The 15,248-nt window shown below is 49.1% G+C and overlaps 1 protein-coding gene across 23 annotated transcripts in view; it reads right to left on the reverse strand.

The window, feature by feature from the left end:
* Nucleotides 1-15,248, reverse strand: part of tcf7l2 (transcription factor 7 like 2) — a 101,757-nt gene that overhangs the window by 8,604 nt on the left and 77,905 nt on the right. For 6 of the 23 annotated variants that reach the window (XM_030339989.1, XM_030339990.1, XM_030339986.1 and 3 more), the window contains 7 exons: nt 10,230-10,362; nt 6,185-6,287; nt 4,958-5,044; nt 2,001-2,126; nt 1,391-1,553; nt 913-1,020; nt 134-182 (listed from right to left, as the gene is read on the reverse strand). In XM_030339989.1, coding sequence (XP_030195849.1) covers nt 134-182; nt 913-1,020; nt 1,391-1,553; nt 2,001-2,126; nt 4,958-5,044; nt 6,185-6,287; nt 10,230-10,362 — 769 coding nt within the window. Of the gene's footprint in view, nt 1-133; nt 198-912; nt 1,021-1,390; nt 1,596-2,000; nt 2,142-4,957; nt 5,045-6,184; nt 6,288-10,229; nt 10,363-15,248 lie in introns of all 23 variants that reach the window. The other 17 variants (XM_030339979.1, XM_030339976.1, XM_030339968.1 and 14 more) reach the window with 6 other exon arrangements.

The raw sequence follows: 15,248 nt of genomic DNA on the forward strand, positions 1-15,248 counted from the left end.
AACCAGACATAACAAGCCAGGCAGAATGACATGGGATGAGAGAGGGGCCCTGAAGGCCCGTTAGCCTGATGTAAATGTGGAGGGCTGTACATGATGGGCGAGGCTAAGATGGGAGATAATTGAGTTCACTTACCGTTGCCCTCAGCCTGCTGCTTCTCCCTTTTCCTCTTCTTCTTTTTCCCCTGTTGGTTACCCGCCAAAAAAATAGAAAGAAAAGGCAAATAGACACGGACAGGAACCTTAGTTATTATATTGCACCGAATAGGGCTTATCTTTCTGTTTAGTTATTCATCCACCCTGCGCCTCACGGCACAACACTGTGGGCCACAAGCAACCGCCTGGCCCCCTTTCGCTCCCTCTCCCTTTGTCTTTACGTTCCTCTGTGTTGCGGAACATGAAGGAGCTCTGAGACAAACTGGGATGAACACGCTCGTGATTCTCATGTGAGTCTGTGTGTACTTCCAGAACTGCTCCTCTGCACTGGCTGAAGGGAAGACTTCACCCCACACGACACAAAACACATCTGGCCTTGTACCCGTAGTCTGATGTGGATGCAGGTAATTTAACCTTTCAACCAAGTTAAATAGTTTTCTAAATATGTATTTAAATATGTATTTAATGATTGTGTAAATATCCCTGTTGGAAGATTAGCACCGCTCCATGCATTTCTTTCCCTCCTCAATGGTTCTGTTGTGCACAAGCGTATGTGATTGTACACTGATGCTCGCTAGCCACCTCTTCGTATCGAACCATCATGGGCTAGAGCCAGATAGGTCCAGTGGTTTAATATCCGTCCTCAAAATTGAAGGAGGGAGAGACAGAAGGGAGGAGGAGAGGAGGTGAGAAGGGTGGGGGAGGAGGAGAGAGGAGGAAACAGAGAGGCGTCTTCGACTTATAAACTTAAAAACTTACATAGTTATCTCGCGCTGACCAGCCTGGGTACAACTGCATGTGCAGCTGCCGTTCCTTCCTCGCCAGCTCATAGTACTTTGCCTGCTCCTCCCGCGATAGGGCGTGCCACTGAGAGAGAGAGAGAGAGAGAGAGATCCAAATGAAGCCTCAAACATTTCCTTATTATTGCAAACCCACTGTCTCCACGCTAAACTATTAATTATAAATTAATTAGCTGCCAAAGCAAATGTAATATACTTCATCATCTTTTAATTTAGCGGGTGCCGACAGGGTGCGGGGTTTGAACCCAGCCCCTTCTGGCTGGGGAGTCAAAAACCCTAGCCTGTCCCTGCCTTCTCACGGTCGCAGTGTGCCCGATGCTGAGCTCCAGGCTGGGAGGATGGTCCCGCCGGACACACACCCACAGCCGTGAGCCTCACATCGGGCAGACGCACTGCCCCGCGGCGACGGGCGCGGTGGTGGTGGTCGCGTGTCTCACCCTCCGGCCCAGGATCTGGTTGATCGCAGCGCTCTCCTTCAGCGTGCACTCTGCCACCACCTTGGCCCTCATCTCCTTCATGTAGAGCATGAAGGCGTTCAGAGGCTTCTTGATGTGAGGCTGCTTCTTCTTCTCCTCCTCCTTCTTGGCGTCTGAGTGTTTCCTGCAGGTGGCGAAGGGATGGAGCGAGCTTAGGAACCGAGCGCTGGGAGGTGTGTGTGTGCAGGTGTAGTTTACCACAGGAGGGCGCATCGAGCAAGGGAGAGGGCGACAAGGAGTGGTAGGCATGAACATGAGTAAGGAGCAAACTGAGCATGATCACATGATCTGATATGAAACCTTGTCATGATGGCCAAGTTCAATAATTTAATTTCAATTGCACTTGTTTTACATTTTATACAGATTTTGATTAACGTGAAAGATATCCTTACATTATAAATAAGATATCCTTACATTAGAATTACTTTTGGACATTACTTTAAATGGACATCCCTAAGAGAAGGAGTTGAGGGAGGAGGTGGAGGAGGAGAGGGATAAGAGGGAGGAGAGGGAGGAGGAGGTGAGAGAGGAGGAGGAGGAGATGGAGGAGGGGGAGGTGTGGCTGACTTACGAGCTGTTAAGGGAGCTGATGTCGCTGTGGGAGGACTCCTGCTTGACGTTGGGCGTGACGATGGCGGGGTGAGGGATGCCCGTGGTGTGCAAACTGTGGTGGGGGGGCACCATGTGGGGGGGGAACCTGGAGGACAGAAGACTGTGTAAATCGTCAGAGTGGACGGGGTGAAAAGGGACAGATGGCACACACATACACACAACACAATACGGTACTACTTCTGTGCTAATGCTCCTTAATAATTCATTGCATTTATAAAGAGCTTTACATAGTGCGTGCATAGGGGGATATTACTTGTAGCACACACAGAAATATATGTATACAAATATATACACACAATTATCATCTGTATCACACGTCCCAAGGCCTATAGTACACACACACACACACACACACACACATTAACAGTAGTCATGCGCCTCATCCAAACGAATACAAAAATGCATGGTTAATTCTTGACCATTAAATTCGGTTCTGGTTAGATGAGACTGTAGCACGGTATAGCGTGCGCCTGGAAACCCCCTCTGAATGTCTCAATGTTGAAGGTTCAAGCCCTGAGAGAGGCCTGTCACGCATGTGGGACAGGCCAAACAGCAGTGTGGTCAGTGTGTTCCAAGGGTCAAAACGACTGCGGCCACCTGGGAGTTTTTCAGAACCATGTGAACACATATACGGGACAGGAGAATACGGATGGGGGTGAAGGGGGGGGGCCGAGGAAGGAAGGAAGACAAAAAAAGAAAGGGGGGAATAATCTCTTTTTCTACCAGCTCATTATGGGCTATGAGAGTGTGCATGGCTCCGAGCCAGTATATAATGATGAGGGTACACTGGCCAGCACCAACCAGCGTCTGCTGGTGAGGCAGTCTCCTGGGAGAAGAAGCCCTGCTCTCTCTCCCCTCTCTCTCTCTCTCCCCCTCTCTCTCTCATCACTACCACTGGTGTTTGTGCCTTGTCACCCGTTGACGGGACGCACAGAAACCCTGGCTGCAGATGGCCCATCATTAGGGCTCTTATAGTTCCCCTTCCCTCTCCTTCGCTCTCCTCCCCGCTCTCGCTCTCCTCCCCGCTCTCCCTCTGTGCACTTGTTAAAATCTCCTCTGTTCCGAGATCTTTATTTTCTTCTGCTTATTATTATCTCTGCTGCCTGTCCCTTCGTACCCCCCCCCCCGTAACCCCCTCCACCCCTGCTCCCCCCAACCCAACATCCTGCCCCAGATCATGGTTTAAACATGACCGCCATCCCTTTGAAGAGCAGGGGCATCATTCCCATCATCATCATCATTATACTCTTCCTCATCGCCCAGCGTAGCCTTGGACCAATTTAACCAAACAGGGAGGAGACCCTGACCCCCACCTGCCAAGACCCCCCAGGCCAGCACATTTCAATCCTGAAAGGTAGGGGAGGCTGTGAGTGTGGGGGGGGGGGGGGGAGGGGGGTAGCTGTGAAGCAGCTAGCCCCAGTGTTAGCCTGGGCCATTTAATTGCCATGGCGATGCGCTAGCCCCAGTGCCTGTTTAATGTATAATGACCCGCCCGGCCGTAACAGCTGGAGGAGGGGGGAGAGGGGGGAGAGGGGGGAGAGGGGGGAGAATATCAAAGGGCAGACTTAAGCATGAAGGGGCGGGGTAGGGGGGGCTGACATCCCTCTACCTGTCGCCCACACGGGACACCCGGATATGTGGAATAATGGATTTCCAGTGACTCTAAGCCCATTATCAAACTAATGTCTTTCATTTGCTGAGGTTCCTGGTCTTGCCCCCCCCCCCCCCCCCACCCTGGCCCCTCCTGGCCCTTGAAGAGATGTATATTTAACAGCACCCGGTGTAAGGTGTCCACTGCTGTGTTCTGACACAGCAGAGAAGCCGGCCTCCTTTGAATCCTAATGCAGGGCGGACGCGCGCCCAGGCCCACACGCCTTCCTCCAGTGGTCATGTCTGCCTTATACCAGGCCCCCCGCTGAAACCAATTACACCACTGACTCCGGCTATCAATTCATCCGCTGGACTCTGGGCAGCGTGTAGCCGACCCTTCCCTATAGATGGTTTTCTATTGTCTTTTTTTTTTAACCGACATGATACATTAGAAGAGGAAGAGAAGACCTGCCCTGGTCTCTTCTAGTCATGCTAGCTCACTTAGCGTCCCAATTGTAGGCTACGCTGCCAGGCCTCTTCTCTACCATGCTCGTCAACAGCTAGACTGGTAGCTTCCACTAGTTACCCGGCACCTGCTGTCCCTGAACACACTGAAATAAATATTGGATAGAAACATGGCTCTTGAAACATGCAGTTGTGATGGACAAAGTAAGGCCGACAGCTTCAATACCAAGATATGGTTCAAGAATAGGATAACAAGGAGGAAGGACAACTGTGGGTAAAACAGCCCTTTTGTTATTTTGACTCTACTCTATTGCCACATACAGCTTATGGCCATAACCGCTCGTAAAAAACAAACAGCATGCTCAGTGCTGGGAAACAAACTTGGTTAACTATCGTTTCTGCACAACACAGACTATATGTCTCTCTCGGGGGGAACCAATGAGAAACAAACAAACAAAACCCACAAGCCCACCGGGGGAGCGGGGGTCCGGATCAGCTCCTCGACGGGCCGAACCAAAGAAGCAGCCAAGGTGCAGGGCCTGCTATCCGGCATCAAAGAGTTGCCGGGTTTGTTTATGTTCTGACGGGGCTGACGTGCAGCATGGCTAAACGTCCTTCAGGGGCCTCATTAGGACATGATAAATATAATTAATATTTGAGCACGCGAGCTGAGGCCCTGCACTGGAGAATTGGCCTTTTGAACAGCGAGGCAGGCAGTGAGCCCGCCCCTTTAGGGACGGCTGTGTGTGTGTGTGTGTGTGTGTGTGTGTGTGTGTGTGTGTGTGTGTGTGTGTGTGTGTGTGTGTGTGTGTGTGCAAGTGCGTGCGTGTGTGTCTCTTTCTCTCCCAAGGCTCCACTCACCTTGACATGGATGCGTTGACAGTGAGTGCGGTGGGATAGGGGTGTCTGAACCCCCCTGTTGTGATGGGATAAACAGGTTGACCTTGCCTGCGAAGAGGAGAAGAAAGGAGAGGAGGTGAAGGAACAGGTTTGACAGAGGAGGTAAAAGCTCCCCCCACGCGGCCCTCTTTATTCTCATTTGATCAGGACTAAAAATCTAGGGGATTGCAGAGCGCACATCAAAGGCCGGGAAAACTCAACAATTTGAATGCCACAAATCTTGATAGGAATGGCTAATTAAATTTCATAACCCCTTCGCTCTGCGTCGACAGAGGGGGGAGTCTCTCCCCCCCCCGAGCCGGCGCGAGGTGTTTTGTTGTAATAATTAAAGACGAAGCGGCGCGCTCTTTAATGGAGCCATCACGCTAATTGAGGTCTACACATCCAAAGACAAACAATAATGAATGGAAATTTATACCAAAATAAAGTGAAGCAAATCAAAGGCAGCCGCCGCCACCGCGCTCGGGGCCTCTTCCAGTATTTAGACCGCGTCGAGAAAACATTAAATTAACAGACCTTAATTTGTAGCCTTTTGTCATATTAACGAGTGTTGACACGCGTTACCAGGGGAGAGCCCCCATGTGGAATTGTGGGTAAAATGCGGGCAATCCGGGTTCATTAATGTAATGGGAGTGTACAGAGACGGAGCGCTAGCTTGGGGATGCTAGCTGGGGTCGTAGACTGGGACGCTAGTAACACTTTTTGGGACACTGATGTATAATGTATATAAGTTCTACATTATTCACCTTCTATATTATTTACTCATAGTGTATATATATATTTTATTGTATTTGTTTGAAGATGCTGCATTGTTATTGATATAAATTTCCTCTTTCATTCCTAATACCATATGCTTTGAGGTGTGGGACAACATGAGCTCCATCACCCTTAGTCCTGTCAAGCTCCTCATCAAAGAATAATTTAAATCAACACCAATGCTACTTGTGAAATCACAAATGAACATTTAGCAGGCCCCTTCAACCAAAATGACAATAGAATCCATACAAATGTATATGCCAGCAACCAGTTGAAAAAATAGGTCAAAGTAAACATGTAGACAAAAGAAAGGATAAAGAATGCTAATATGAATGCATTATGGGCAATAGTTACACAATAAATGCGGGGCAGTAGCCTAATCTGTGACTGTGTGTGTGTGTGTGTGAATATTAAAGCAGCAGTATGACTTACTGTGGTACTAGCCACCCTAGCGGATGGGGGATCTGCCCCACGGCGCCCGGAGACAGAGGGTAGTATGGGGATATATCTGAAGGATGTGGAGGCCTTGGGATTCCTGCAACAGAGGGAAACACAATTAACGTTAACAGGGGGCGTGGCCTTATGACCTGAGGAGGTGTGGTCAGGGGCGGAACAGAACAACACGGACAGCAGAGGCCGACACGTCAGCGGATGTTTAAAAAAATGGCTCCATATTTTGAGTCGCGCTCCATGTACCAAAGCAACACAAACACTACACACATCAGGTGACGGGGGATGAGAAGGGAAGAGGTGACAGGAAGTGGGTGGTTGGCACTTCCTGATCAAAGGCGTGAGAGCGGCAGCAGTAACGAGACGGGGAGCAACAGCCCCCCCGTCACCAGCGGTCCAATCAAATGAGGGGATTAAGCAGAGCAAGTAATGGAGGCGTTTGAAGAGAGGGGAACACGGAGAGCTAATGAGAGCTTTGTGTGATCACAGAGCGCTGGTACCCGCTGAAGGCTGCCTCTTTATGAACACATGACTCTGGATTCACCCTGACACTGCGCCTGGCTTTGTGCGGGCTTTTTAACCTCTTAAGACCCATTCGCCCACCGGTGGGCGATTTGTGTTTGTTGACCACATGTTCCCACTACGCAGCGACATAACCCGCTTCAACTTTCATCATTACAGACATTCTATACATCGTTAGAAAGGGTAGAATCTCCACAATTTATTCATCCGGTTTTTTTTTTTCATAAATCATGAGCACAAAACCATAAATATTGATATTAACCAGCATGGTAAACCGGAAATGCCAATAAAACAGAGAGACTCCCTACCTTTGAAGCAATCCGAGAACCGTAATATGTGTCCATTCCTCAATTATTTATATTCCAAATGTCCGTGAGAATCCACTGATCAAAAGCATCCACATGGTTTTTCATAAAATTATTCCAGCTTGTGAATATTGTCGTGTAAAGTCCATTTGTTTACCATCTCCAAACTTTGTTCGTCAACTAACATCCAGCTTTTCAAAGCCGCACGGATATTTTCTCTACCTCCAGTATGGAGTTGTTGGGTATGCTTGTTTTCATCACTTTGCTGGCTACAAAATGAAAGTGTCCCCGTCTTTTTCTGTTCAGTTTTCACCCCGGTACAGCCCGTGAAGTAGATGGAGCGCTCCCAGTTCGAAGGGCCAATGGGCTTTGTTTACTTTGTTACGCGGCTTTAGTATAGGGACAGCGTATTGGCTATTGATATATCAGTCACTTGGGCTTCTAGCCAATGAGTTTACCTTTCCAACGCTACCAGGCGTGTCCAGGTGTGATACGTATGAGCCGAGATATACAGCTGCGTCATCACGGCAGACAACTCGCTTTGCGCATGACAGAGCCTCCAGCGGACCAGGACGCACGCCGCACACATTGATCACATTGATTTCGCCGTTTACAATGGCGAAATCAACGAAGAAAACGAAATATTACACACATGAAGAAGCCCTCGCTTTGATTTTGGCTTCATCCGAGGACAGCGAAGACAGCCAATATGATTCTGAGATAGAGGAGATGTTCAAGCAACAATTGGACGAAGTCTTAGATCGGTGAGTGACGCCATCTATGTGTATTTTTGTGTGTGGGTTTTTATGCTTACAGTGAACAATGCAGTATAGTTATATAGTATACATTATATATATAAATGAAAAAATGACAGAAATGATATAAATGAAATGTTTATTTGTTTTCTATGTAAATAACACCCCATTGAATTGCATTTATATATTTCTTCATTATATTTGGTGACATTTGTGCATTGCATTGTGTTTGTAGGTCAATGTCTGAGGACAGTGATGCGGATTGGGAGCCGCAAAGCCAGACAGGCAGACCCCCGGCCCCCACTCCTACTGAAGGTGGTCGTGAGAGATCCGGTAGTGTCTCATCACATGACAATATCTCAATATGGCCATATCAAATGAATGTGTGAAAAAATTATGTTTTGAATCATGGAGAAAGGTTTTATAGTCACCAAAATGCTTCAGTAATGTTTCCAGTGTCACAGAAGTGAGTAAATGCATTTGGCACAATTTGGCCATTTTGGAGACATTTTGGAGAGGTTTGGGCCGCCAGTGACCACACACCATAAAAACTCCATTAACTCCCAAAGCTTTAGGCCTAGAACTCCAAATTTTTTTCCAGGTGTAGTTGGCATGATGTAGAAGGTATTTGGCATATTGCCATATGCCTTACATAAAGCACATCCTAGTTATTGTAGTTCAAATATGACCCATTATTTTCGAAGACAAAAAAATTGCTTTAGAGCCATGTCTGAACTGATGTCATTTAGGTTGTGTGTATGACACATGCCAAATAAACATATCTACAGAAACTAGAGCTTGTCAGCTTTCAAATGAAGTATCATACATCCATCTAGGACTTAGGGTTACTGTGTTATAAGCTTTTCCATTTGGGTATGTGTTTAGGCGAAAAAAACCAAAATACTGCCGGACCTTAACAGGTTAAACAAACGCACCGTGAATGTAACATCTAATGATTTTAACCGAACGCTATGTAAGCGTATCTATTCCGATATGAAAGATACACAGTGAAGGAGATCGCATTGTAGTGTCTGTTCAATGCCATTCAAAGTGAAGTTTCTTACTGAAATAATGTTACATTAAGAGCAAGACACACTCCAAGACAGTGCCTCCCTTTTACTAAAGTAAACCTGTATGTTCACATTCTCAACCCTTGCTGCTGTGTGATTACACAACAGACGCATGGGAGAGAAGTTTTGAGGGTAGACGCCGCCAAAAGCTGGTGGGTTCAGGCTAGGCCAGAGAGACATTACACATTGGTCCATTCTCTTGAAACCGAGGCCCTGGGATGCTCAGGGATCCAAACCCCTTTTAAAAATAACCCACAGATGCCAGCCTGTGTTCTTAGGGGCCAGGTAGGGGCCTTTCTTATTGGCTTAGTTTGTATTTTTACTGTTGTCTGCTTTCTCTGTTTTTTTTGTTGGTGTCTTCTCCTGCATTTTGATGCCAATGTGGTCAAAACAAACAGAGTGGAGCGCTTCAGTTAAGTCTGGTGACATCATGGTCAATTTGTTGGCCTTCATAGTTCATACCCAAGGATAGATTGTATAGGAACTATGTCCGGAGAAAATAATGTTCTCAAAAATGTTCTCAACTCAGCCGGGCTCTGCACTATTGCTGAACACTGTTGTTGTTCCAGGGCATTGCGTGTCATTTGGTATGAAGTCATTTTGAACTGGAACGATGCCAGAACAATATGAAGACCGAATCACCATGTTATTCTGACTGATGTGCGTCATGTTAAAAGATTGCAGCTCACCGGAGTCACCCAGCGACTGAGTCCTTATAGCGCACGTTAATTAATTAAACACTAAGCCCAATTAAGCAGCTCCATTAAGCACTACATTAAACAGCAGCTGGCTCGTTATTGGCCCTTTTGTGAGGGCCATCGTAATGAGGGGCCGTTATTACCCCAAAAAAACACTAACTTGTGGGAGAGTGGACCATTATCCAGAACACTGAAAGGCATTTACCCAACAATAGGCATGTACAATGGAGGCCAAGGAGGGAGAGCAAATGTTTGTTTTTAAAATGGCTTCCATGTGTATGTTAAATGGCAGTTGGTGCGGTTGTGTTGGGGCTGGCTCCCTCTCTCTGGGAACGTTAGAGTGGGTACAGACCATCAAAGTCAGTCACATTGACTTCAGTTTCAGTCGGTGCAGTTAATCATGCAACTGCTTACACAGATGGAGTTAGTAATCAATCAATTGAGTGATATTTAGTTTTGTCAACAAGGCCCTTAAGGTGACATGTCCATATTTGAGGGGGAGGAGAGGGGGGGAGGTGAGGGTGTGAATGCATGAAGGGTTGAGTTGTGTGTGTGCCCGTGTGTGTGTGTGTAAGTGTGAAAGAGAGTGAGAGATTGAGTGAGTGAGTGTAAGAGTGAGTGAGTGAGCGAGTGAGTGAAAGAGTGTGAGTTTGAGCGCGTGAGTGTGTGCCTCGTACCTGTTTTGGGGTCCACGTCCCCCTGTAGGTGCGGCGGGGGGTTCCCGGGTGTGAAGTGCTCATTGCTGTAGGTTATCAGAGGCGTGAGCGGGTGCACATGGTGAGGGTGCTGTACCACTGGAACCTTATTAGACTGAGAGAGAGACAGAGGAAGAGAGGGGGAGAGAGAGAGAGGGAGGGGAATTTGGGGAGTTAATAGGAGACTGCTGGGTGCCACCGCAACTTAACCTCAACACTCACAAGGAAAATAATGAAAGGGAATGCAATGCAAGCCATCAAAATTCCCAGTCCTGAAGGGGATCCAGACCGCACATGCCACAGGGAAAACGGTGTGGTTTGTAATTAAAAACACTCGTGTGGCGTCACACAAGAGTTGTGCAACACAAGAAGCTGAGAAGAAGAGGAGGAGGAGGAGGAGGAGGAGGAGGAGGAGGAGGAGGAGGGGGAGGTGGGGGAGGAGGGGGAGGAGGAGGGGGAGGAGGGGGAGGGGAGGGCGGGGTCAGTACTAGTTCCCTGGTGGTGGAGCAGGGTGGAGTTGGGTGACGAGGCACTTTAACCGTGGCTTGCGGTCTATTCGATCTTGCGGTGCTCGCCACTAAATCAAGACAAGGCGCAAAATTCCTCCGCCATTAACAACTCCGCCAGGCTCTACTCTAGAACCAGCCCACACTCATCTCTGCATCCAAAGACCCCCACCCCAGACCCCTCCCCCTCCCATCCATCAGCGCCTCCCCCAGGGTCCACCGGTCCTCGTGTGTGTGTAGTGCGGCGTGTGTGTGTGTGTGCTGTATTGTAATGAGGCAGGATTGAAAGGCGGGGACGGGTGGGTGGGGGTTGTAGTAGTTTTAGTGTTGTAATCTGGTCTTTGTGCTCCTAAGTGGATGGAACCCTTTTTTCAATTAGCCAGAGATTACAGCTGAGCTTCAGGGCCCTAACCAGCAGACCGTCTCACACACACACACACACACGGAACAAGATAACCACATTAAAGCAGTGGTGTAGATTAGCGAGCCTCTTTCTTGCTCGGCAGCTCTCGCCATCCTTATCATAACAAAACCAAGAGGCCCACTGTAGCTGGGACTGCTGTATGTGTGTGTGTGTGTGTGTGTGTGTGTGTGTGTGTGTTGTGTGTGTGTGACCGTGATTCTCTTAGTGTGTATGTGTGCGTGTCTGTGTGTACAAGTGATTATCAAAGTGTGCATCTGTGTGTGTGTGTGTGTGCGTGTGTTTGTGTGTGTGCGTGTGTGTGTGTGTGTGTCATCATCCCGCTCCCTCATAGACCCCAAGACCCCTCATTAGTAGCCTGGCTGCTCGGAGAAGACCTTAATAGAACGATGGCACCAATCCAACAAACACCAGCTACATTAATGGACCAGAGAGAGAGCGAGCGGGAGGGGGGGGGGGCATACATGCATAACACAGCCCGGTTAGGCTCGTGCTCATTGGCTCAACAAATGCAAAGCTGTGTTTCCTGGGGGGAGATAAAAAGCGAGTGTAACGCTGGGAGAGAACTGCCCAAAGCAGCCTGTCGAGGCTTTAGCTAATATCGTGGCTAAATGAGCGAGCGTGGGCGACTAGCACACAAACCCAGGGCTTAATAAGCAGCTAACACTAAATAGCGCGTTAGCAAAGGGGCACCTGCCTCTTCTATGTGGGGTGGTACAGGCTAGCCCCAGCCCGCTAGAGTGCTGTGCTTCACTGGGATGGGGTGGGGGGTCGGGAGGGTGTGTGTGGGTGTGGGTGTGTGTGTGTGAGAGAGAGAGTGAGAGAGGAAGGGGTATTCCCTGGTGGCGTGGTCCCAATGAAAGATTAATGAACCCAGCAGAACCCCAGGGAAACAGGGAGACCCCCAGAGACTCTGGGCTGAGGAGCGGGCGTGTGTGTGTGTGTGTGTGTCTGTGTGTGTGTGTGTGTGTGTGTGTGTGTGTGTGTGTGTGTGTGTGTGTGTGTGTGTGTGTGTGTGTGTGTGTGTGTGTGTGTGTGTGCGTGTGTAAAAAGACGGACAAGACGAATACACATTCCACACCTGCTCTGATCTAGCATCTACAATATCAGGATGGATAAAAAGAAAGGTAAAAAAGGAGATCAACAATAATGTGGAGAAGAGGGGGGCTGGGCAGCTGATGAGCTGTTGAATACTCATGATGTCTCCGACTGTCTCTCTCTTCATCTCTTGTCCCCCCAGCCCCCCATCCCAGTGGTAATGATGTGAAAGAATGCTGTGGCTCTGGGGCAGCTGAAAGGCTCCGGCTGAGCTCATTTAAATGAGCTCCATTGAGGAGCGAGATCCATCCAGTACACACGCACTCACCCGCACGCCCACACAAACACACACACACACACACACACACACACACACACACACACACACACACACACACACACACACACACACACACACACACACACACACACACACACACACACACACACACACACACGTGCACGCCCACACCAACACACCTTCGTCTTTTGTTTGCATCTTTTTTTTCTGGATTAATAAATAAACCAGTAAATTTAACCCCTTACTGGAGTCAAGTCCTGTAGTGTTGTAGCTGAGGAAGCTACAAGGTCACCCCAAATAGAGCTACACACTTTTTCTGGCATGTTCTAACAGGGAAGAGCTAACTCCACTCGAATGCAGTCAACACAAACACCCACACACGTATACACACACACACACACACACACACACACACACACACACACACACACACACACACACACACACACACACACACACACACACACACACACACACACACACACACAAACAACCTAAGACCGCAGGTTCGATTCCCCGCTGTTCTAAACCAACCCATCCGTTTTCTAGCCAGAAATATCTGCCCTGACCCGGCTCAGTGACACAGAGTGCCAGAGCTGAACACAAGCCAATACAAACTGTGGCATGGGCTCAGTGGCTTGGTCTCCGTGTCATAACCTATTAGCAACACCTCGACAAAAGCCTGGGCGCAAAGGAGAAGGCCGTTTGTGGTGCCGGTCACACTTTAATCACTCCTTGTCAGGAAGCAACAACAGACTGGCTGATCCATAACCTCTGACCCCCGGAGGTTTCTATTTAGCTGCCATTCAGACCCCCCCCCCCCCCCCCCCCCCACCCCAACCCCCATCCCCTTCCAAAACCCAAACATCCCCCGCATGGCTAAAAGCAACCGAGAGCTTTTTCACACCGCACAGGCTACATTAGCTGATATTGTAACCAAACACAATTCCTGGATAATGAAACGTTCTAATGGGAGCCAGGGATTGTTTGACTGGTTTGTGAGCACCTTCCCATCGTGCGATGGAATGAGTCTGATAAACGTCCTTTGACCCCCTGTCCAGTCTAACCTCCAAGCGAAAGGAGGGAGAGGGGGGGGGGGAGGGAGGGGGGAATGAGAGCGAGTGAAGGAGTGAGAGATGGACAGAAAGAAGGAGGTAAGATGTGAGGGAGGGAGAGAGGGATGGAGTAGGGGAGGCAGGGAGGGAGGGAGGGAGGGCCACTGGACAGGAAGAAGCTGTTGTCATTGTGTTTCTGCCTGGCGGCGCCTCGCTGAGCCAATCTGAGCCCTAAACGTGGAGGCGGCGACCTTGGCCGCCCAGGGGGCTGTGGGAGAGGGCGGGGGGGGGCTGAGGTCCCTCTTCTCAGCTCCGTCATGATATGATGAGTTGTCACCACAGCTAGCGGGGCGCTAATGAGCTGTGGTGGAGGGAGAGAGAGAGGGGGAGAGTGATGGATCGGGACCCTCGCACGCCCGCAAATGCCAAAGCAAGCGGAAAATGCTGCCAGAGAACCCAGCGCATCCGCGCCCCCCACTAGCTGGTAGCAGCGCCTGTCCAAAGCCCTGGGTGTGTGTGTGTTTGCTGACATAGACACAGTCAGTGTGCGTGACAGTGTGCGTGACAGTGTCTGTGTGTGTGTGTGTGTGTGTGTGTGTGAACACGAAGCCTATTTGATAAGCTCCGCTGAAGAAACAACTAAAAAAACTAAAAACACATACAAACTGAGCAGTCATCACTCATCAGTGATATGAAGGATGGTTCTGAGGTGAGATCTGTGTACACACCAGAACCCTCAGTTCCCCGAGGACTGCGTTTCCCCTACAGGAAACCCCTTTAGACAGGTCTTCAAACCCAACACCAACAAACACCTCAAAAACTTCTGCTACGCTGACCGCCATTGGCCACGTCCAGTGACCTGATCTACACTTGCCCGTTATTTGACTGGGAATAAAACCAGCTTTCCCATTTCCATGGAAACACTGGAAACAAGTGAGGAGACGGTGGTCCGGATACTGAGGAGAGGAAGAGTTCACTGCTACACAGACAGACAGAGAGACGGACAGACGGACAGAGGCAGGCAGACAGACAGACAGGCAGGCAGGTAGACAGACAGAGAGAGTGGGAGAATAAGCGAGACAGGGACCCCTGTGAGGGGGAGGAGAGGACCCCGGGGAGGACAGTGTATTTAAAAGTTAATCTATTCACTTTGCTGCGGTGACACGCAGACCGCTTGATCAGAGAGGGCAGAACAAAAACCCCGCGCCGCGGCCCGGTCCCGGGCCCTTACAAGCACTCGGCACGCCATTTAACTCCGCTGCTCATCTTTGATAGTCGGCACTTCAAATGGAATCGCAAAAATGACACAATACCGCGTCTCCCTGGTAAATACGCAAATTGATTAAATACGGAGTGGTATTTGGTGGAAATTGTTTTATATTTATTTTATATTTATATACTTTCGTGAAAAGTGTGTGTGTGTGTGTGTGTGTGTGTGTGTGTGTGTGTCTGTGTGTGTGTGTGTGTGTGTGTGTGTGTGTGTGTGTGTGTGTGTGTGTGTGTGTGTGTGTGTGTGTTTGTGTGTGTGTGTGTGTGTGTGTGTGTGTGTGTGTGGGGGGGGGCTCGTTGAAGGTTTTTTATTTCCTTTTAATATAAGCAGCCTCTTGAGCTGCCATACCTGTATTAAAGCGGTTTTAAAGAGGCTTCGAGAAGAGACCGAGCTACTGTTGAGAGCAAGGC

The sequence above is a fragment of the Gadus morhua genome, chromosome 18, assembly GCF_902167405.1.
Source record: "Gadus morhua chromosome 18, gadMor3.0, whole genome shotgun sequence".
Classification (NCBI taxonomy): Eukaryota; Metazoa; Chordata; class Actinopteri; order Gadiformes; family Gadidae; genus Gadus; species Gadus morhua.